The 22,575-nt window shown below is 38.8% G+C and overlaps 1 protein-coding gene across 3 annotated transcripts in view; it reads left to right on the forward strand.

Moving 5' to 3' along the window:
- PLD5 (phospholipase D family member 5) overlaps positions 1-18,100 on the forward strand; it is a 204,825-nt gene extending 186,725 nt beyond the window's left edge. For all 3 annotated transcript variants that reach the window (XM_009276136.1, XM_009276144.1, XM_009276152.1), the window contains 4 exons: positions 3,812-3,951; positions 6,079-6,244; positions 13,717-13,831; positions 15,929-18,100. In XM_009276136.1, the coding sequence (XP_009274411.1) occupies positions 3,812-3,951; positions 6,079-6,244; positions 13,717-13,831; positions 15,929-16,164 (657 nt within the window). In that variant the 3' untranslated portion in view covers positions 16,165-18,100. The remainder of the gene's footprint in view (positions 1-3,811; positions 3,952-6,078; positions 6,245-13,716; positions 13,832-15,928) is intronic.
- The last annotated feature ends 4,475 nt before the right edge of the window (positions 18,101-22,575 follow it).

Raw genomic sequence — 22,575 nt, forward strand, 5'->3', positions numbered from 1 at the left:
TTTTTGGGTGTGTTGGGGTTTTTTGGGTTTTTTTTTTTTTTTTTTTTTTAAACACCTGAATCTTTGTTCAGCAAGGCGTATAAACCCATTAGAAATTAACAGGTGTGTTGATGGAAATTACCATTAATAGGAACATATATGGTGTAAATTAAGCCTATATTTAAGCATTTCTCTAAATTGGCCTAACTGGAGAAGGTAAACATCACTGCTACGTCCTCAGCCAAAAGCAGTTACTAAAATTAAGACTCATGCGAGTAAGTGGAAACCCAACTATAGAGATAAGACCACCACAGCTGTCACCTACACAAGACAGAACTTGATTGATAGTCTCATAATGCTGGAAAACCAAAACATTCTGTTATCTGGGAAAACAGTTATTCCAATAGATATACTTTTGTGGGGAAGTCTGTAACTGAAAGGGTTTTTAAAAGTTATTTGCCTTTTCCTATGGTGCAGAAGAGACAAATCGCAGTCTGTTTTTTTTTCATTCTGATTTCTGTGATAATGTTCTTACATGCAATTTGCCAGGACTGAAGCTGCTGCAGAATTTCATTTGCGCACTCTTCTTTTTCCTTTCTCTGCAATGTTCACTTTTCCTCTCATATTCACAAAATGATAGGGAGTCCCTTCAAATTAGCTCATTTACACTAGTGGATATAAGGTGAATGACTTAGAGTAAATGAACTGTTAATCAGACATCTAAAAAGATACAGAATAAGCTTGATATCAGAGCTTGCATTTTTATCAGTGTTAACTTTATAAGGATTAATCCTCTTCACCCTATTCCATTGAAAGCATTCATACTTCTGTAGAATATTATCTCCTTCAGCTTTATTTTTAAATGACATTTTAAAACTTACAAAATCAAAGCAGCAATCCCCATGGAAGCACTGTCTCTGTGTTTTTAATGGGAAGAAGTGGAGCAGTCCTCTATCTCAGCAGTGATGTAGCAAAACTGGAAAAAAGTACACAGAGAGGTGACAAAAGATGGAGTATCTTTCATTTTGGACATAATTACATGAGTTAAAAAAACCACCCTTCAAAATCAGGAATATAATGAAGTTGGCAAGAGTTATTTACCATTCCGTATAAAACAAGGGGCAAAACCCCATTGCTTTATAGCCAGTTATGTCTAAAAGAACACGACACGTAGCACACTATTAAGTTGTACAGCCACTAGCACAGGATATTGGTGTAGGTGAGTGGTTATACAGGGCAGGGTTTGCCTTCACCTCTGGGGAGCCACGCAACATTCAGGTGTCCAGGATTTTTCAGACTCCTACAATCAGTGGAGGGAGTGAGTTATTTTGGAGTGAAAATCTGGAAGCACCCAAAACAGCCAGAATTAATAGCCATCTGAAGACACATACGGCATCTGAAGAGATATTGATTCTGGAGAGTCTTAAGGACTAGCTTAAATTAGAAACTGACTTTTGGACAGTTAGCTAAGGAGCTGTGAAATGAACTCCTACTCCCTTCTAAGCAGTCTGTAAGAAATGGTGAAATCCTGCTAAAGGCCAGTCCTGGAGGTGCACACAGTAAGGAAAGCAGGGTAAGGCCAATTTTAAGGAATGTGGGATCCTAGACAAAGGCATGTGGAGAGAGGCAGGTGGAGAAAGGCTCTACAAAAGCTGCTCTTCTGCAGTTTGCAGAAGAATGTTCGCTCCCTCCCTGTGACTTGTATTTCCCTTTTGTGGGGGCAACAAAGGCCTCTCTCTCTTGAAATTCCACTTCAGAAAACAAAATGGAGGAGTCACTGGTACTCCAGAAGCTCAGATCAGCAAAGCCCAACTCCAAAAGCTACTGGAATTTGTAGTCACAGCCAGTTGGGCTGGTTCTTCCTTCCTGAAAACAGGCTTTTTAACAAATTTCTCACCTACTAGCAAATTCTCAACGTTTGCCAGCATGCCGCTCTGAAAGGCCGTCCTGGAGTTGCACTTGGACTGGTTTGGTGGAACTAAGTGTTAACATCGCTGTCTGTTCCTGTACTAGTGACAAGAAGAAAGTCTCCACAAGCCAGGCAGTTCACTTACTGCCATCGCTGCCCTGCCTGTGGGCAGGGGTGGTGGTGCTGCCCTTGCCCACTGCTGCACCGCTCCTTCCCCCAGTCCTGCATTGCTTCCCTTTTGGTCTGGGAGCCCCCCAGCAGGGGCACGGCAAGGTACTGTTGCCCAGTGAGAACACAGGCCTGTTTCTGGTAGGTAAAGAGAAGTATCAAATGGGTATTTGATCAGAACAGCAAGTACTATACAACTAATACTGAGAGAAGTACCAAAATATTTTTTATGATCACAGGGGGGGTCAGCTGTGCCACAGGGTAACAAGTGGCATGCCCAAACACAAGTGTTACAGTGAGAACTTTAACAGAAGTTTTTCCTCACATATTCTGAGTATCTTTCACTTTCTGGTCTTTATATTGAACACATCTGAAAAAGACAATGCATAAGAATTCCATTCTTTAGCTGTTCTGTAACTTCAAACTTCTATTCAAGAAAATAGCAAGAGCGTAAGAATAAAATTTCAGTGCAATAGCCTCTTAAAAGTTTCAGATAATAGATATAAATTATGTTTAACAAAATCACTTCACGCTTCTTGAGTTGAAACTCATTCTTTGAAAACGTATTTCGCTTTCAATGTTTGTGCTGTCTAAAACAACAAGCATAACACGCAGTCATTGAATTTTATTGTTATACTCGGGAATCATGGCTATAATGTTGCTTAGCAACAAAATCGTCTTCCAGACTGGCTGATATAAAGTTAAGAGGTTTTGGTTGTTTTTCTTTAGTGTTCAGGAATGGATCTGGAATATTGGTCTTGAAATCTTGCTGTTAATTTTCTAGTATTTTCTGAACTTACTTGTAGTAAATCCTTAAGAACACCATTCAGTGATTAAGAAACCACTGTGACAGGCATTGCATTGAAAGAAAAAGACCTCAGGATCTGTCCCTAAAGAAAACATATGAACCTAGATGTCAGATGCAACCCAAGCAGATAACAAAGGTGAGAAGGTGATACAGCAGCAGGAAGGGAGCGGTCTGGCAGGGCCGGCTGTTAAGGACAAGAGGCACTTGCTCTAGCTCTATAAAGTGCCTTTAACAACCTCTGCTCCCAGGAACTGTGTTGTTGCCTGTGAGCAACTTGGCAGGTGGCTCCACTTCTCTCCCCCTGCTCGGGCAGAAGAGCAGACGGGTGATTCCTGCTGGCTTGGCCTTGCTGACTGACACGTTTGACAGCCCTAGATACAAGGCAAAAAAAGCTGAAATCGGGGCTTACCACTTACCGGCTCAGTACCAGGTAAAGAGTTAATTTATACCTGAAGCTAGGTTTTAAAGATAAGTTTCTTGCAAAACTGCAGCATCTCCTGCAACAGTGGCTGAGCAAATGGTGACTTTGCGTGGAACTTTAAACAGAACGGACATGATAGACTTAATTCCTACTAGCAAGTGATGGATCAGGCTCATGTGGTGAGAACACAGATATTACTCCATCTAATAGGAACCAGTCCTGGGACTCTTTGGAACAAAATTCTCTGAAATGTAACTTCACCTATTCTTTGTGGACACTTTGTGACAGTGGATGTTTTGAAGTTTGTCTCTTCTGCATTTTACCCACAAATGGCGAGGCTTTCAAGGGGAAATTAGGCAAGTAACTCTCCTTGGTACCTTTGAGTATTCTAGCAGGACAGTTGGAGGTATCAGTTAATATTCTCTACTAAAAAAAAAGGATACCATTTGCCATCTCAAGAAGAATGAGGGGAGGAGAAAATAAATGACATATTTTAAATGACATATTTGAACTTTTCCCTTAACAGAATTCACCTAAACTCTTCTGCCCAAAGGACAGAGTCCTGGATATTGAAGCTATATACAGTGTTATTGATGATGCGAAACAGTTTGTATACATAGCTGTCATGGACTACTTGCCGATCGTCATTGACACCAATGCTAAACGGTGAGTGTCCATGTCCAGGACTAGCACGTTATCATAATGCCAATACGGTCTGCTGGACAAAATGAACCCACAGGAGATTAGTTACTACTGTGGACCTATTTCTTGGGGCCCAATTCTGCTCTTATTGAAATCAGTGAGAGTTCTGCCATTGACTTAAATGGGAGCAGAATTGGGACCTAAGAAGACATTTCCAGGTCTGGGTCCTAAGCTTTGGATCTGCCTATCGAAGGAGATCAGAAATTGTAGTCTGACCATCTGCAAGTGACTGGGACCCAGGAATACAAGAACCTGCTTATACATTAATCCTATTTCTTACACTATTGTATCCACTATCTTGATACCACAGCTACTGGCATTTTATGAGTACCATACAGATATTCAACATGAGAGAGTGTGTGCGTGCGTGTGTGTGTGTGTTAAGAGAGAAATAACATGTTATGAGTTCTCGTATACAACGTGGGAGATGTCATTATTTTATTGAAATATACATATACATGAAAATTCCAAATTCAGCACAGATTACATTTGAATTATATCACATTTTGGTTAACTGAGAGTTGCTAAAAACAAACAAAACAAAGTAATTTTTAAACACACTGGTTGTATGGGCCATTAAAAAGCACTCATGACCCAAAACTGGAGCCAAAGTGTAATAAAACCATCCAACTCAGAAGGCAAGTATCCAGTGGTCCCTCCTACTCTTGATAACCCTCGCAATGAATTGAGCATCTACTAAAGCTCTCCATTCCATCCATGCACTTTACCTGAACACAGTTAAGCCAAACTAAACGTGGTTATGTGCTCTTTTTCCATTTTTGCATAATTAAAGATGCTTTGTTCAAATTTTTCCAAAAATAACTATCATTTGACTGATATCAAGCACAAGCCATTTCAAATCTACAAGAGGGTTTTTCCGATAAACTCATTATGTACAGCCTCTATTGCAGTGAAAGAATCATGGGTACTGCTGTAGGAACCTCAGTTTCACAATATGCATCACTCACGTTTCTCCTTTACGTTGGAAAGGAACCTAGTATGTAGAACCGTTACAGTGTTGCAGTTGATGTTATCTCCTATACTCCTCCTTACTTTGTTCTCATGCCTGAAGAATTCAGAAATCTGTTGGATTAGGGAGATCCAGGGAAGCCATCTGTGTGAATTCTTCAACATTTTTCCTACAGCATGGCTTTGTGTTTGAGGCACTGCCACAGCTTCCCTACCTTGTCAGCTCCCAGTTCTCGCTTGTAAGTTATTTTCTGGCATTATAGAGCTCAGGCTTCATTAGGCTGGATGCCTTGATGCTGCTGGAATAAAGAAAACGTGCATTTTCTCTGTCTAATTTGCCCCCTCCTGACCTGCTCCCACCAAAGGTCAGGAACACAAAGCTAACTAGCGATTGTGAGAATAGCACCGTGGAAGCCACCATCCCATTCATGGCAGAATTTCTGCAATCCTCATCAGGAAAAAAGGTAGCATCCTCCTTAAACGACCCATCTTCATCTGCTACTGAAGGATGCAGGCACCCTGCATAGCAGCAGCTCTCCCTTTCCCAAGCAAGAAATCACATAAGGCATTCCAGTCCCCAGTCTGTATGGTCCCAGTACAGAGGAAAAAAAGGACGGCAGTCAGGGAGGGACCCAGGGTTCCTGTTCCCTTACTTGTGTAACCAACAGAAAATCCGCCTTGTCCCTCTGTCTGGGCTGGGTGAGCAGCACCCTCTAGCTGTAGCTCGTTCTGCTGGTTCTCTGGCACCACAAGAGCTCTACTGCTCTCACCACAGGCAGGGACACAGGAGTAACTCTCCCAGCTGTGGGCGGATAAGGTACCTGCATTTTGTGCGAGAGTTTTGGCAGCTCTCCGTGCACCTACACAGATGGAAGATGTGCTCAACCATCCGCAACCTCACTGTCCCCACAGTGACAGTTTTGGTGCAGGGCAGAATGACGCAAAAAAGGATGCTGGCAGATCTGTTTAGTGAGAGTCCCTTTAAATGAGAACAGCATTCCTTCAACGGATAGAAAATGAAATTCATATGTGGTTAGTTTTCTCTGTGATGTCTAGACTTGGCTGCATAAAAATCCAAAATTTTTTTAAGTTTTCTAAATATATTGTATTCTTTCCCCACAGGTACTGGCCATATTTAGATGGGAAGATAAGAGAAGCGTTAGTTTTACGAAGTATTAAAGTACGACTTCTCATAAGTTTCTCAAGAGACACAGATCCCCTTACTTTTAACTTTGTTTCGTCTTTGAAAGCTATTTGCACTGAAGTTCCAAGCTGTAGTTTGAAAGTCGTAAGTATAATCCATATTGCTTTGAAATCTAAGATATTTCCCACCCCCCAAAAAAAATCAAGAAAACTTCACAACTGAGAAGTGTTTTCTGTTAGTATCAAAGCCTTTAAATTTCATTAAATAACACAGGAAATGTAATATAATGAACTGAATTTATTCCTAGTAGTAACACACATAGAAATTAAGACAGAAAAATAGAATGGTGCCAAAAGACAGTCTGTGTGGTGGACAGCCCGTGTAAAACACCACATCTGGTCTTTCAGAGCAAAGCTAACGGAGTGAACTGTAGTCACACGTCTTGTTTATACTGGCTAAGAGTAAATGTGACAGCACAAAAATGTGTTTCAGTCTGGATTCGTGTAACCTTACTGTTCAGCTGCGTAAGCATCTACTTTTCCTTTAGTCAAGTACAAAGTACAAGAAAAAAGAATGAAGATTTTACATTCAATTCAGGCTACAAATTCAGAATTGTGAGGACTAGAACAACCATTATGTGACCACATTGGACGTGCAATACAGGAAAGTGAGAAATACCATATATGTTACTTTTGTATTAGGGAACAGGGTGCATGGTAAGTATTACTTTCAATTTGATACAGTTCATTTGTATGAAATTGAGGCACACTGGAAATCAGCCACCTTGGATCAATTCACCTTGGATCAATTCCTTTTTGGGTTTTTTTTTTGCAGATAACTGTCTTAAATAATCTGCTGAATTATTTTGACTTCTTAAATTGATAATCCACTAAATCATTTTGGCTTTTTAAAATCGACAACAATTGTAAAAACCAAGTACTATTTGTGTAATACACACTAAGTGGTATTTATGCCTATCTAGAAATAGGGATTTTTGTTATAACGTACAGTTATTACAAGTTTCCTAGGTAAGAAGCAGCATAAAGTGTGTTTTTAAGTCAAAAAGCCCATACATGGCTGACACTGCTTAAGCCACTTCAATTTTGAGTAACTTCTAGCTTGTTTCGTATTTATCATCAAAATTCTATTTATGTATTCAAAATTATTTTTTATTTAAGTGGGACCTAATGCTCTACATACTCATATCCATTTCCATCTATTTACAGCAGGTAAAATCTTTAGTACAGAATTTATCTTGTGAAGAACTAAATGCTAAAAGGAAAAAAAAAATTTCTATTCTATTCCAGGTAGATAGTCTAGCTAGAATATCTGCAGTTAGAAAATACAAATACAACTTCCAGTAAAAAAATGAGACCGCCCCAGATTTAAATAGTTGTGAAGGTACAACACACCTCGGTTACCTCTGTGCTGTCCATCACACGTTCCACACACTGGGTAAGTCACTGCCTTAAATAAGCCTTGGTATGAGTAATAGCCCAAGGCTCAGAGTTTACTGGTATCTATTTGATTTTGGCTAAAACTGTGCCACAGGCTCCATCACGACACTCCTTTACTTCAGAAAACATGAGCACTGTTTTTTTTAAAACTGCATTTCTTTTGTATTCATCTGTTCTAGCCAGGATCAAAGTGAAACAAAACTATGGGTGTGTATGGGCGAGAAGGAATAGGCTAACAAAGTAAAAACTAAACTTAGACCTTTTGAATTATTGGAAAATTCTGCTTTTCCCTTTTGGTTCTGCTTTGGGTCTGAGAAAACATAAAGTCAAACTAAATTCTGTACAGAAAATACTGTCATGCAGACATGTATTGCATGTGCTTATACACAAGAACACTGAAATTTTAAGAGAACCTTAAGTTACAAATTCTCATTGAAATTATACTTAAAATTGCTAAGCTGTCCCAATACCTCAATACTGTTCTGACAGAAATGGTATTCCCTCTCCGCCCTTCCTCTGTTCTCTTGGGGATAATATATCCAAGTCCTACGAAGCATATTCAGTAACTTTTTTCTTTCATTCAGCTTTTGATCCCTGTGATATGCCTTGTGATTGTTTTCTTTTTTTTATGCCTATGGAAAGACCAGTTTGGCTAGGAAGTTTCCAGCGAGTGCCAGTGGCTTGCTGCAGCTGCAGGGTACGCTGTTTTGCCAATGGCAGCAGCCTGAGGTACACGGTCATCTTGGAGAAGGCTGTGCAGATATAATTTCTCTGTTAGACGGGAATCTCTTCCTGATTTCCCCTGGTCGCTGACCAGGCTGATGGAAGTTTTGGTATTGCCCAACTGCAAGTATATAGTTAGAAACCCATTACGCCTAGCAGCGCCCTGATCAAAAACAGCCGCCAAGGTATTGCCTAACTGCAAGTATATAGTTAGAAACAGGGCACTGCAAACCCATTACGCCTAGCAGCGCCCTGATCAAAAACAGCCGCCAACCGCTGTGCATGTAATTTTTCAGTCTGCTGTTGAGGTCAGGAAGGCAGGGACTGCAAGACACTGTTTCCTAGTTGGGAACACTGCATTGTAACAGTGTGCTCTATCTAGAAGCAGGTTGTTTTTCTCTTTTGCCACAAAACTTTGATAAGACTGGGCAATTAACATCATCAATGCAGTCAGAAAACACTCAGTCCCTCATTATGCATTCCTCAGCATCTTGCTCAGAGTCCAGCTCACCTAAGCATTAGTAATTATTGGATTCAACTGAAACTGCTTTGAGAGTGCAAACTCAATACAAGTACTCTGAAAAAATGATCACTGGGAAGAACTCACGAGGAAAAAGCTTTGTTTGAGGACTAAATAAATGCTATAAGCACACAGCCAAATGTCAAGGAGTAAACCGCATACCAAACTGCTGCTCCTTCAGGGAGCTCTCTCCTATGCACTGAACCACATGTGATCATGAAATTAAAGCTTGAATCATAAAGGGTAAACTCAAGGCGAAGAGCTCACCATTGTGCTTCTTGGGACCTTAATTCCAGTACTCCTTAAGTTTTGTGTGCCTGACCCTGTAAATATGTCTTATGTGCAAGAATACTCAATCTGACTCTCGAAGAAGCAGTAAAAAGGGGCCAGCTCTGTTGGGTGCAGTGCTGAACAGAGAAAGGTGCATGTTTTTGAAGGGCCCACAGAAAGTATGAGCTAGAACAAAGTGTCTTTAGACACAAAGTGTCTTTTCCAACCTTAATGATTCTACGACTCTATAACTGAAGACCAGGAAGGAGTAGCATGGGACACACGTGTATATCTACAGCACAAGTTGTTCTTGAGCCTCCACATGAATCTATTCTTGAGTTGTGCACATGTATTCCTGCTAAGGTAAGAGGAAGGAAAAGCTGAACCTTTAATTCTCAGAAAGCCAGAAATGCCCTATGAGTAAACAAAGTGCTATGAATTAACCATGAAACCTTTGCTCCTAAGCACTAATTTAATTTTAAAGCTCTAAACTCCTGAAATAAGGATGGAAAATATTAATGACATGTTAGCAGGCGGGTGGTGTATTATTAACGCAGTACTTCTGCTGAAGGCGCGTGTTGGAGAATGTTAGGCGGTGCTACTTAATGCCAGTGCGGGTTCACTTGCTCATCTAAGCTACATTTGTGTATTCCATTTGTGAGGGCAGATGGGTTTCCCTACTGGTATCTGTATTGTCAAGGAGTTAGTTAATGCCTTCTCTGCTGTTGCTGGAGAACACATTACATTTTCAAGCCTTCTATCTTTTCCTGCCTGAATCTGAAATTTTCTCTCTTAAAAAGTTATTATACAAACAGAACACTAACGTATCGTTTTTCAATTCAGCACATCTGCTGAATCTGTCTCAATATGACAACTCTAAGCTTATATGATTATTGTGCTTGGCTATTTTTACATCAAGGTATTTAACTTTTTGCTAAATCTTATAACACTGGGAAGAAGACAGCTTGTTATGTGTTGTTTCCTAGCATTGACTACTTTACCTGTTTGCCGGTTTTAGACTATTCCCTACAATATTGGTATTAGTCACACAGTATCTTCCACATCCCTGTGAAGAGTTACAGCGAGTACCCTCGACGGACACCTTATGGCTGCTAACTGTCTCCATTCCCGTTTCGTTGCGCCAGGAAAAACAAGACCATTTTCTTCTGGCTTTATCCAAAAATTCAAGACCCTTTCAGAAAGATTCAGATCCATCTCTGGCTTGCTAAGTACTTACTTTCTGTGGTGGGTGCATGTTTGTAGACCAGTTCCTCAGGCACACAGTTGCAGTCTTGATGTTGACTAAGAACTAACCCCTAATATCTAGTAAACTTTCCTTTACAGCTGGTAAGATGGTTTGTTCTAATTTTTTAAGAAGTGTAGTGCTGTAATTGTTAGTGATGTTAAAAATCTGTAATTAAAGGCATGGTTTCTCCGTGCAGTTTAGTTGTGAATATACAATATAAATCATAGAATCATAGAATAGTTTGGCTTGGAAGGGACCTCTAAAGGTCATCTAGTCCAACCCCCCTGCCGTGGGCAGGGACATCTTCAACTAGAGCAGGTTGCTCAGAGCCCCGTCCAACCTGACCTTGAAGGTTTCCAGGGATGGGGCATCCCCCACCTCCCTGGGCAACCTGTGCCAGTGTTTCACCACCCTCATCGCAAAAAATTTCTTCCTTATATCTAGTCTAAATGTACCCCCCTTGAGTTTAAAGCCATTCCCCCTTGTCCTGTCACAACAGGCCCTGCTAAAAAGTCTGCCACCATCTTTCTTATAAGCCCCCTTTAAGTACTGAAAGGCTCCAATAAGGTCTCCCCAGAGCCTTCTCTTCTCCAGGCTGAACAACCCCAACTCTCTCAGCCTTTCTTCACAGGAGAGGTGTTCCATCCCCCTGATCATTTTCGTGGCCCTCCTCTGGACCCGCTCCAACAGGTCTGTGTCTTTCTGATGCTGAGGGCTCCAGAGCTGGACACAGTACTCCAGGTGGGGTCTCGCCAGAGCAGAGTAGAGGGGCAGAATCCCCTCCCTCGACCTGCTGGCCACGCTTCTTCTGATGCAGCCCAGGATACGGTTGGCCTTCTGGGCTGCGAGGGCACATTGCCGGCTCATGTCCAGCTTTTCATCCACCAGTACCCCCAAGTCCTTCTCGGCAGGGCTGCTCTCAATCCCTTCATCCCCCAGCCTGTATTGATACCGGGGCTTGTCCCGACCCAGGTGCAGGACCTTGCACTTGGCCTTGTTGAACCTCATGAGGTTCACACAGGCCCACTTCTCGAGCTTGTCCAGGTCCCTCTGGATGGCATCCCATCCCTCTGGCGTGTCGACCGCACCACTCAGCTTGGTGTCATCTGCAAGCTTGCTGAGGGTGCACTCGATCCCACTGTCTATGTCATTGATGAAGATATTAAACAGTACCAGTCCCAATACGGACCCCTGCCTGACACAGGGGTCCGTATTTAAAATCTCATTTAAATCTCATTTAAAGGAGAGATACTGCAGTTTTACATAGAATAATCTTTTTTAATGCCCTTTATAAAGCAATCATTCAAACAGTTTGGGTTGTTGTGCTTGTTTTTAAATTGAAAAAACTGTATTTGGAATTTTGCTGGTATTAGAACTCATTCCAAAATTTAAGCTGTGGAAGATAACAATGCCATGTACAGGTAAGTAAGCATGCGGTGACATACGAAATTCAGAGACTGTTTAAGGAACCAACTTTGTGATAGTTATCGATCACAAAACTGCACCGCAGTACCATCCAGTATTTGGGCACTGAAAAAACACAAACTCTTTGAATTTTATTTCTAATGCACTAAAAACCTGCTTCAGCCCTAATAAGCTTTCATCGTTGCAGGGGGTGGGCAGGGGGTGTCAGTCCAAGAACAGAGACTCTCCTCAGAGAGTTCAGAGCCTGAACTAGCCTTGGTATTTTACACAGAGTTCTTCCAAGCAGTTTTGGTACCACCTCTGACAACATAAAATTTTCCCCAATATATTTTCCAATGGGGAAGAGAGAGATTCTGACAGAGTCCGCGGCATAAAGTGTTAGATAAACAGCAGCCTCTGGGCTACTCTGCCTTTTGTCTGCAACTAAACCATTTTAATTAGGTTTGGTAATACTAATTGCAGATAAGCCTGTTCAGAACTTAGAGGAGAATTCTCCAAGGAAAGCCAAACTGCAATGATCAAGACTGATGATTAATAAGGGAGATTTTTTGAATGAGTATTTGTATGCAGTTCTGAAGCAACCAGTGGTATAAAACCTAAAGCTGGCGTTCCTGGTAATCAGTAACAACACATTTTGCAATAGTTGACCAGTTTACTGCAAACCAGCTTGAAACCTACCTACATCATCAGCTGGGTAAAGAATGCTTTATAAAACTAACTCCCTGTGTGCTATGCGTACACCCTTATTTGATTTATTCAAACTGATGATGTAGTCTACCACAGAGACCATACATTTCAGTAATTAATTTAGTATTTTACAGGTGGGTTTTCATAGTAGTAAGATTATTCTGAAAGACATCTCCATAACCTAAAGGGATTCGTTCAAAGTTTGTATCAAAAAGAGCACTGGTTCAAGAGATGAATTTTACATAATGGTAACCAGACCCCCAAGAATGATGGAGTTTTGGGGTGGGGGGGTTTTAATACTATTTTTCAATGTCTTAAGCGAAGGAGTTTTGGGGTGGGGGGTTTTTAATACTATTTTTCAATGTCTTAAGCGGGTGCAATGTATAGCCAGTTACTTTCATCAGTAATATATTGTGAATTAGGTTTGTTCTGAGGATCTACACCATCACCTCAGTCAAAGTTTCCCAGTCATGCAGTAAATATTTAATTTCTCCTTCATCATGTTATTCTCTACTGCTGGTTTTGGAATCTGTGTCTAGCTATTAGTTTCCTTGATGAAACAAACAATACTTAGATTTGTACTGGAAATCTCATTTTTGTCTGGCACAGATGCAGACAAGGAGTGTATAGAGCTCCAAAATTTAAAAAAAAAAAATATCAAAACAATCTAACTCGGACTTCACCCTTTAGGGTAAAACAGATGCATTTTCCTCTTCTTGTCTGGTAAATTTGATCTCTCCATATCAGATTTAATCTTGAGAAGTTTCTAAGTTTCTGAAATCAGCAAGTTTCCTGTTGGAAACTATGCAACGTGTAATATAAAGGTATTGAATTAATATGTGTATATATATATAAAGGTATTGGATTAGCTGTTGGTGTGTCTGCCAATCTGGATCTTGAAGCAGACGTCAAACCCCAATGTCCCTTGATGAATGAGGAAATGAGCTAAAGAAAAGTTCCTGGCTCTTATCATGCAGAACACAAAGATGAGCGTTTTTTTGTTCATTTCATAGCCTTTGCTACCTGGCAGTGTATTGCTTTTAGTATGCGGTAGCCATATACTTTATATAGTTCAGAATGCTAAGACACAGTGAGTATCATAAACTATGAGAATTTACTAAGAAATACAATGTGCAGTGTTTTATTAAAATTAATGCTTGGCTATAAAACCTCAAGCTGTTCTGTAACACTAATTCATTTTCAATAAAGAGTAGAGAACAGACCATATTTTTTCTGTCCATTATAGAACAGTTCTCATTAACCTGCGCTCCATTCTATTTTATGGCAGAAATTCTTTGACCTTGAGGAAGAGAGTGCATGCTTTCTTAAAGAACAGAAGAACACTTCCCTGCCCAAATTAAATCGTAACAAATATATGGTGACTGATGGAGGTGCATACATTGGTAAGTAACCACATCTCAAGAAATTCTAGTTTGTAGCCAAAAGCCTGAAATAACACCCATTTGTAAATGAGGAATCTACAGCTGATGTGTTTGTTAAGTTAAAATAATAGTTCATTTCTTTGGGAAGCTGGATGAAGACTGAGCTTTGAGCCTCTTCTCATTTAAAAACTCTTTTTTTCCCCCCTGTGAATCAGTTTCTCAAAAGCAACATTCTGCTTTCAGTATTTAAAAACAGACTGAAAACACAAATACAACACGCTTTATGAAGTAGGAATAAATTGGATTATTAACGTATTCTCTTGTTTCTGCAATCCAATAAAGATGGACTGTCCTCCATTTCCCATGTTATTACTAAAGCTATGGTCAATCCTGGTAAATACTGTACAAATGCCTTTCATCCTCATCTTCTCAAGCCTTAATTCCATTTACTGTAATGACATTTCAGACACCCTCCTAACATTAGGTACATACCTAATTGGTATTTTGGGTTAAAGGTGTATTTAAGTAAAGTCACTGTATGGCACCTAGCAAAAGTTCATTATCAGTCAAATGCTCATTGAATGCAGGCTAAAAACTACCTTTTAAAAAAATCTGACTGCTTGAGCTGTGCGTGAGCTGCAGGATCAGAAAACTGCTACTGAATTAAAAAGTAATTAACTCATGAGATTTTATAAAGTCAAGAGAGAAAACGTATTCTAATATGCTGCGGGCAGCTTGATGCTTTAGTTGCATGCTTCCTCACCCTGACTTACTGCAAAGGGCTTAAAGCCAGTGATCACAGAGGCAGTGAGGGAGGGCAAAGGCTGCAACCCAGAAGCATGCCCAGGCACACATGAAGAATGGAGAATCCCAAGCAGTGTAGGGAGACAACCAAGAGCTACTCTGAAAAGCTCACCTTGATGGGCTTTAAACACAACACCCCCCCAACCTATCCAAATCTTATTTTTCACTTCAAATAGTGCAGCTTATTCCTCTCTCATCTCCCAAATGGTTTATGAGCCCCCCCCCATCATTTTTTTTACTTTATTTTAATTTCCTTCCAATAGCCAGATCAAATTTCAGTAACTTATAACTCATCTACACAGCATGGATTCTTAGCTGAGTTGTTTTTTTTCTTTCCCATTGTCCTTACATCCTTAGATATATGTAAATAAAAGAAAGAAAGAATCAAAGCTGTGTGAAAGTAATACAAATGCATGTTAAGGACCTGATATATCTTTTACTTGAAAGCATAGGAAGAAATGTCCCTTACGATGAGGCTTCAATTTACCATCCTCGACGAGTTTAGAATTCTTAACATTTCTTGCTGAAGTAGCTGAAATGACGCTGAAAGAAAGGGTATAAATTTCTCAGGTACCTTCATGTTTTATGTATGTTCAGATATTGTTTTAAAAGATGACCTCTAATAACAGAATTTTTTCTCCAAAATACTGCATGTGTTATAAATGTACAACTTAAATAGTTATAGTTCTAGTGAAATAAAAAGAAATAACTGAAACACTTGGTTTACCTGTTTTCCATTAATCCAATTATCCTCTTTGCCTTGTGATCACCAGGATTTGAAATGCTCATTCATTACCTTAGATTTCAACAAAGGTGGTGATAACTGGCATAAAACAGTAAAACCTGTCTTTCCTGAAATAGTATCTATCAATGGGTAACCTGTAAAAAATCTATTGGTTTGGCTCAGCATTATGGAGCAACCACTCTCCATCCCATCTACTTTAAATTGTTTATACGGCAAAAAATTATTTTCATTCTTGGCGCTGGAAAGGCTGATGAGGAAAGTAAATGGAGTAATAATATGATATATGCAAAAGGAAGAGCAAGTTTAATTTTGAATAAATAAAAGTACCTGTTTTCACTTATGAAGGATTAGAGCTGTTAAACTTCCAGAAACAATCTGCCCTACACACTGGTACGTAATGGAGTTTTTTCTTTCCCGCTAGTATAGAAAACTTATTTCCGTCTCTGCCCAAGTAGGCACTGGGGGAAATGATACTGTATCGTGCTGGATTGCCTTTAGGGAGATCGCCTTTTTTTTTTTTTTTTTTTAAATGTGAGAAACCCATTGTATATTCCTGCCTTTACTTGTAGGTAATTTTGATTGGGTAGGAAATGCTTTTACGCAGAATGCTGGAGCTGGCCTTGTTATCAACCAAGCAGACGCGGGGAACAGCACAAGCATCATTAAGCAACTCAAGGCTGTTTTTGAAAGGGACTGGTATTCACATTACGCCAAAAGTTTACAACCAACAAAAATCCCAAACTGCTTTAATCACAAACTTAATAAAGCAACATCAAATAAGACTGCCACGAGCAATGCGAATTAGAAAGACTATTTTACTGTTTAGTATGGCAATGAAGAATTACGTTGGGGTGTAGCCCTCTTTCATATTTACAGTCAAAAGACTTAAAAAGCAAAAAAAAGTTTGGTGGGGGGGTGTTTTTAGGAAAAAGCACACTTATATAAAAACTGTCTAAACTATATTCTCTATATTGAATTATTTAAGACTTTCAAATTTGTTACTTCTGACACTGAATGTCATTTCTGCTTCCACGTTAATTTTCATGTTCCGCGTTTGAATTTAACAGCATGTGTCAATTTTTCTGTTTCAGTTTTAGGACTTTCCCTAATTGCCATCCTGGCTAGAACGAACCTTGAGGCAAAACCAAGATTCCAGCTATGAAATGGCATTCTAAGATCAGTTATTATTGACGTACAAGTAGATGGTAGGTTTACTGTATTAGAAAACATAAAGGATAAGCAAACTTTAACCCTTACAAATCATTCCCTTTAAATAAATACACAGTCATGCAAATACTTCCTAGTTTGGAGCATTTAGTTTGAGTATCACTCTTCCATGTCTTCTAACTAGCCTTAAAATACATTAGAGTTACATGACTGGTAATTCATTCATCTCCTAAAAGTATGAGAAGGTTTTAAGGGATTGGGGTTGGCCTCATCAAATTCATCATAATCCCTAAAGCCTCTCAGATGAGTGGATTTTTTTATCAAAGTAATGTGGATTCCTTTCAACGTAAGTTATTTCCAATTATACGTGTTTCATCTAACAATGAAAATCTCTGGATTAATAGCAAAGACCTAGGACTGATTTTTTTCTTTTTTTGTAATCTCAAGAAAATTTCTTCCCCAAGTTAAATATTTATCAAGTGCGAGTCAGCAGTTGCGTGATGACTCATTATCAAACCAATGCATATATAAAAAAATTAAATATGGCTTTTTAGAATGGTCAAGGGTTATGCAAAATCATGCAATAATTGTTGAATGATTATATAGTCATTTTCTTTGATTTTACACCTGGAAGGTGTTTTTTTTTTCCTAACTTTTACTTAAGAAAAACCCCAACAACTGTGAAATGGCATTTTTTTGTTAAAACGTCATCCATATAGGTGAATACATCAGCACAAACAGAAATGTGATGCCTGCATTTAGGCCACAGTTTCAGTTGGTGTTAATAGTGTGCCTCTACAACACAACTCAGTTGCACCAAGAAGCAACTGTTCTGTAGAAGTGTGAATTTGCTCTTTAAAAAAATACATATAAACGTTTGACAACAGATTTTTCTCCAGTCAGAGCTGTAATAGCTTAGTTTCCTAATAAAAATATTTCATTACTATCCCTCTGCTTCTGCTGAAGAAATACAGCCGTGAAGAGCCGTGAAAGCATAATGAGTTCTGCATTTTGTTAAATATTCACAGACCTTTTTCCAAAATGCAGACTTTTCTCACCTGGCTGTGTGTTACTGAAGGCACACTTCGAAAGCAGTGGGCAAAAAGAGATGGAAAATCAACTATGTCCCAATGTACTATTTTAATCTTAAGAACAAGTTAAAAACCCACCTTGACTTTCAAAACACAGGTTTCATTTACAAAGTTAAAAAAAAGTTCAAATTTATTTTAAAGTAAGCACAGCTTAGGAAATTCTAATAAGGTAACATATGCACAACTTCAAATTGCCAGCTAGAGACACACCACAAAACTAGTTATGACTGCAAAAGGCACACTTTCGACAAAGAATCTTTGTTTCTTTTGCAATTGCCAAGATCTACATCATCTTACTGAAAATAATGACATAACAAAAAATTTTTGAAGTTGTCAACCTTTACAGAAAAGATTCTGCACAGCTCCAATGCTCAACAACATAGAAATTTCTAATTTTCAGATAAACACATGCCATTTATTAGCCTCCCCAAACACAGATAGAAAAGCATATATTCTGACATTCGTGTAAGAGACAAATATCTATCTAAAAAGAAAAAAAGTTAAGTTGCTATGTAGGAAAGATCTTTGTGAAAAGAAATCTCTGTATTTTCTTCCTTCTGAAAATAATTTAGACTATGTATAGCAAGTATGGGAGAGAGATCCCCAGCATCTAATTTACTTGTTGGGGTTTTTTTGTTTTGTTTAAGAAATAAATATTAGTCCAGATTAATTTCTGGTGAAAATTTCAGCCAAGTTATACCACCAATGAATTTAGTCTTATGAGTCAAAGCTAAAAAAAAACAGAACAAACAAAAAGCCCACCACATTTTTAAAAGCCGGTTGAGGTATTTGTAAAGCTTCTGAGGTCCTCATGGGTGGGTGATCTTAAAGCCTGAGAGAAATACCAAGTCCTTATGTAAGATAAAGAAAAACCCAAGCAAACAAAAAAACCCCACTGTCCAGAGATGTTAATTGTAGCACCTGATGGCAATAATACACAAGAATGAATCAATGTCATTTTTCCCTCTTGCATTATGGATACTAGAAATGTGTTAAGTTTTTTAAATGACATCTTGTACAAATAATGGAGGATCTGAGTGGAACAGAAATTTGTCAGATGATAAAACTAAGCTGTCTGTTTACAAAGCAGGATTTAGTGATAAAATCAGATTGTGGAGTTACCACTGACCTTCTATTTAGTATACCAAATGATTGTTTCAGATGTAGTAGTTTTACCAGACAGATCCTAGGGAAGTACAATCATGAATATTAACCAGATCCATTAATTTACAAATGCATTCTTATTGGCTTGATAAACTCTGGTGCTTCAATGACCCCCCCAAAAGAGCTGATACGTAAAAGTACATTTTAAAAGTGGCAGTATGTTCTGGTTTTATGAATGGAAGTTTGGGGCTTTTTGAACAACTTTTAATGGAAATAGCCGTCAGCCATCCTACAAACGGATTGGCAGACTCAAGTTTCATTTGGTATAAAGTATGGATTAATATTTTAATAACTGTTTAGAATGGCAGCAGCTCCAAAGTAGTACAGAAGGCTTTGGTCTGTTACATTAGCCAAAAGACAAAGTGCATCCTTGGACTTCAGCAAGTAGGAAATTAAAAATATCAGATTCTTTTTTGAAGCTGTTAAGTGGATTATAGCCAATTATTTGTTTTGCGTTCGCACTGTTACTATTTAACTAGATTTGCCACAGCAGCCTCGAATCTGGCTTCAGCTCCTTCTGCCAATGTAAGTCTGGAGCAAATCCATTACAGTGATTTCACATTGGTTTAGCAGGGATCGGAATCTAGACCGGTTTCTTCTTGCTTTAGCTCTCCTGAGTATTACCATTGCACAGGCTATTTCCAGACTTAACAGGGATTTGCATTCAGTGGTTTCTCACAGACCTCACAAGCATAATCCAAAAGATGCACTTTCTCTAACCCCCTTCTAACTGGCATTGGTAACTCTGTCATATTAAAGGCAATTTCCTAAACAGAACAGCTTTATTCTTAAAGAATATAGACTGTAATTGTTGTTTGCTGCAAACATTTACTAGTGCCTTATTCATACAAGCTTTTGTTTAACTGTTCCTCACATGAAGTCCTGCTAAAGATCTTGTATCTAGTACCGAGACATACAGTGAACTTTCTAAGAAAGACGACTACATATTGTGATGTTTACAGGTTAGTACCTAAAACTAGAGTCACAAAAAGACAAAAATTGAATGTGAGATGTTGGTCCAAACCACAAGCACATCTAAACGTGAGCATTTTTATCCAAGCCCAGTTCTAGAACTAAATTTCACAAATTACTAATCCACAACACAGTTGAATTATTCTGTCCTGCCAAGGTGTAAAAATAAATAAAATCTGAATTCCCCCAACACCTGGCTGATATCAAAAGCATAACCACAGAAATTCCTGTAAGTACAGGGTGAAGTCCAAAAATCACACAGTGGCTACTTTACAGATCTTGTATGTTAAGTCTCAAGTCGCTTTGGGCCAGCTACCGCTTTTTTCTGCCTGAAGCATGAACTAGTATCCACAACTACTCTCACCTTTTCTTTGAAGGCCAGAAAAGCGTGGATTATGTGCCACAGCACAACGGCCATAGCTGTACCCTGAAAGGAACAGATTTAAGTTTTTGTCCAATTTTTTTCTCCTCACCCTTTTCTAAATAAGTGCATCTTTGAACTGAATTTGAGGCTGTGCTGTACGAAGTTTTACACAATACAGGGCCAAGTGTTTCAGTAAATCCAGGGTCTGTAGGCAGTTCAGAGGAGAGCTTGAGAAACAAGTAAAAAAGCCTCAGAATGCTACTTTTAAGACCTACCCATTATGTGCTATACTACTAGCTACCTAAATTCTACTACTTTGTTGAGTTTTGCATACATAAAAACTGAACAACTAAGCTCTGTGTGAATGTTAGCTGCCATTTAACCCTAATCTAAGGGGAAATCCAGACAAAGAATTTCTAGGGGTTTTTTGTGACTTTAGTGTGTACTTACTGAAAATAGCACAGACTTTCTCATCAAGATGGTAAAGACATCAGCTGGCTATTCCAGTTCTTCAAACTGAAGTCCTTTATAAATATCCCCATCTTGAATGTCATGCACTTGACTCCTGAGAATGGCCTTACAGAGAGCGCTAAGTTGTCTTAAAACCATTTTGGACTTCAAAATTAACTCTTCATTTTAATACAAAAATACTGACTACATGTATAGTATGTTCCCAGATGGTAATTTCTGGTACTGTGTTTTTCTTCCACTCTTATCCTTTCTCTACGTATATATTAATGGTTTTTTAATCACTGTTAATCCGATTCAATCTATGTAAAAAACAGAATGAATCCTTGGTATATTTAAAATTCAGAATGATACCTCCTGAGTTGAAGGCACCAGTAAACATATTCCACTTTAAAACTGCAGAATATAGTAGCTCAACTGATACTGTAGAGTGTTTGCTTTTCTTAGCTATAGTTTTTCACTTTAATTACTGCTGGATGCTGTTTATGAATTTCTCAGTGTTGAATCAGGTTGCTCTTGCACCATCACTTTGCACAAATGCCTTAGAAGCTTGCCAAACTAGCATGTAAAAGAGACCTCGTTCAAAATAGTTTAGACAAGAAAAGAAGAACTCACGTGCTTACACTCTGTGGATGCTGAAGTGTCAGTAGATAAACTCCAGTCTTATAATACAGTGGAGCTTTCTATTGCACCTCCTGTTCGGATTAGGCCTGCATGGGCTTCAAAGCAAAAGTCTGTGAGAATTGTGTGTTTGAACTACCTTGAGATCAGGAATTTACAGAGAATCTGAATGAAGAATCCAGCTGTATTCAGTGGTTCAACACAGTAACTTAAATCGGGTTTTCATGAAAACACATTTCTATTCCATATGCATATGCTACAACTGCATTAACACGCTGAGGTTACGTTTTCCCTAAAATTCAAAATACATGTAGGATAAAAATAAAGCTACTGTGGCCTATTTCTGAAAACCTTGTTAAAATTAGATTTTAAGAGCGCAATTCAATTCTGTCTGCAAATTAGTCTGCTGTAGTCAATGGAGTCAGCTCTATTTTGTTCACAACAAATTCTACACTGCAATTTTACAGGAAAACTCAATAAATCTTTTTAATCCTGCAAAATGAACATGGTAATTTTCCCTTTAACAACAGAAATAAGGTTGATGCCTGATTCAGCGACAGAAGAGAACAAAACATAATAAAATGGCCGACAACTGTAGCATTCCAGATAATTATTTTGTGCTCCTTTATGTTGCATGGCCACAAACGTGAATAATACAAATTATAGGTATCACGATGGCATTGCGTGAACACATAGAAGGCATTGCATCTCACATAGTAATATCCGTCCCTCCTGCAACAGCATAAAATGTAATAAGGGTAGGGAGGAAGGGGCAAAAATAGCTACAGAAGCAAACCAACTTGAATCCGACTGAGTTAACAGACTGGGTGCTGGCCTAAAGGCTCTGGGCTATGCTCTCATTTTGTTCCTTTCCCTGAAAAATCCTGTATTTCTTATGCATCCACCTTGCTCTACTTTATATGAGTAAACTCCCATGATTGTTTTCAGAATGAGGAGGGAACCTTTAACAATTACAAACTTATGCTTAACAGAAAGAAATCAGCATGAATAAAAGCTCATCAATTTCTACGTGGCAGGTACTGAGAAGTAAAGCAGTATTTGAAATGGGGCTCTTCCTTGTACATTAGAAGTTCTGAGTGCTATATAAGCGAGGATTTAGGACATAGCACATGCCTGCAAATTTCATATCATATGCAGCATTTGCATATGTTCTCTCAATATACAAATACAGTTAAGTCAGACACCATTCTGAACTCCTAATAAACTGGTGAAAACTAAGCGCAAGTATCAGGCAATCAAATTTGACAAATTAATCACACTGAAATAAAATAAAAAAAATTCCCCCAAAAAGTGCTAACTATATAAAGTTCATATATGACTTAGAAGCTGGAATTATTTTCAAATGTAA

The sequence above is a fragment of the Aptenodytes forsteri genome, unplaced genomic scaffold (assembly GCF_000699145.1).
Source record: "Aptenodytes forsteri isolate BGI_AS27 unplaced genomic scaffold, ASM69914v1 Scaffold10, whole genome shotgun sequence".
Taxonomy (NCBI): domain Eukaryota; kingdom Metazoa; phylum Chordata; class Aves; order Sphenisciformes; family Spheniscidae; genus Aptenodytes; species Aptenodytes forsteri.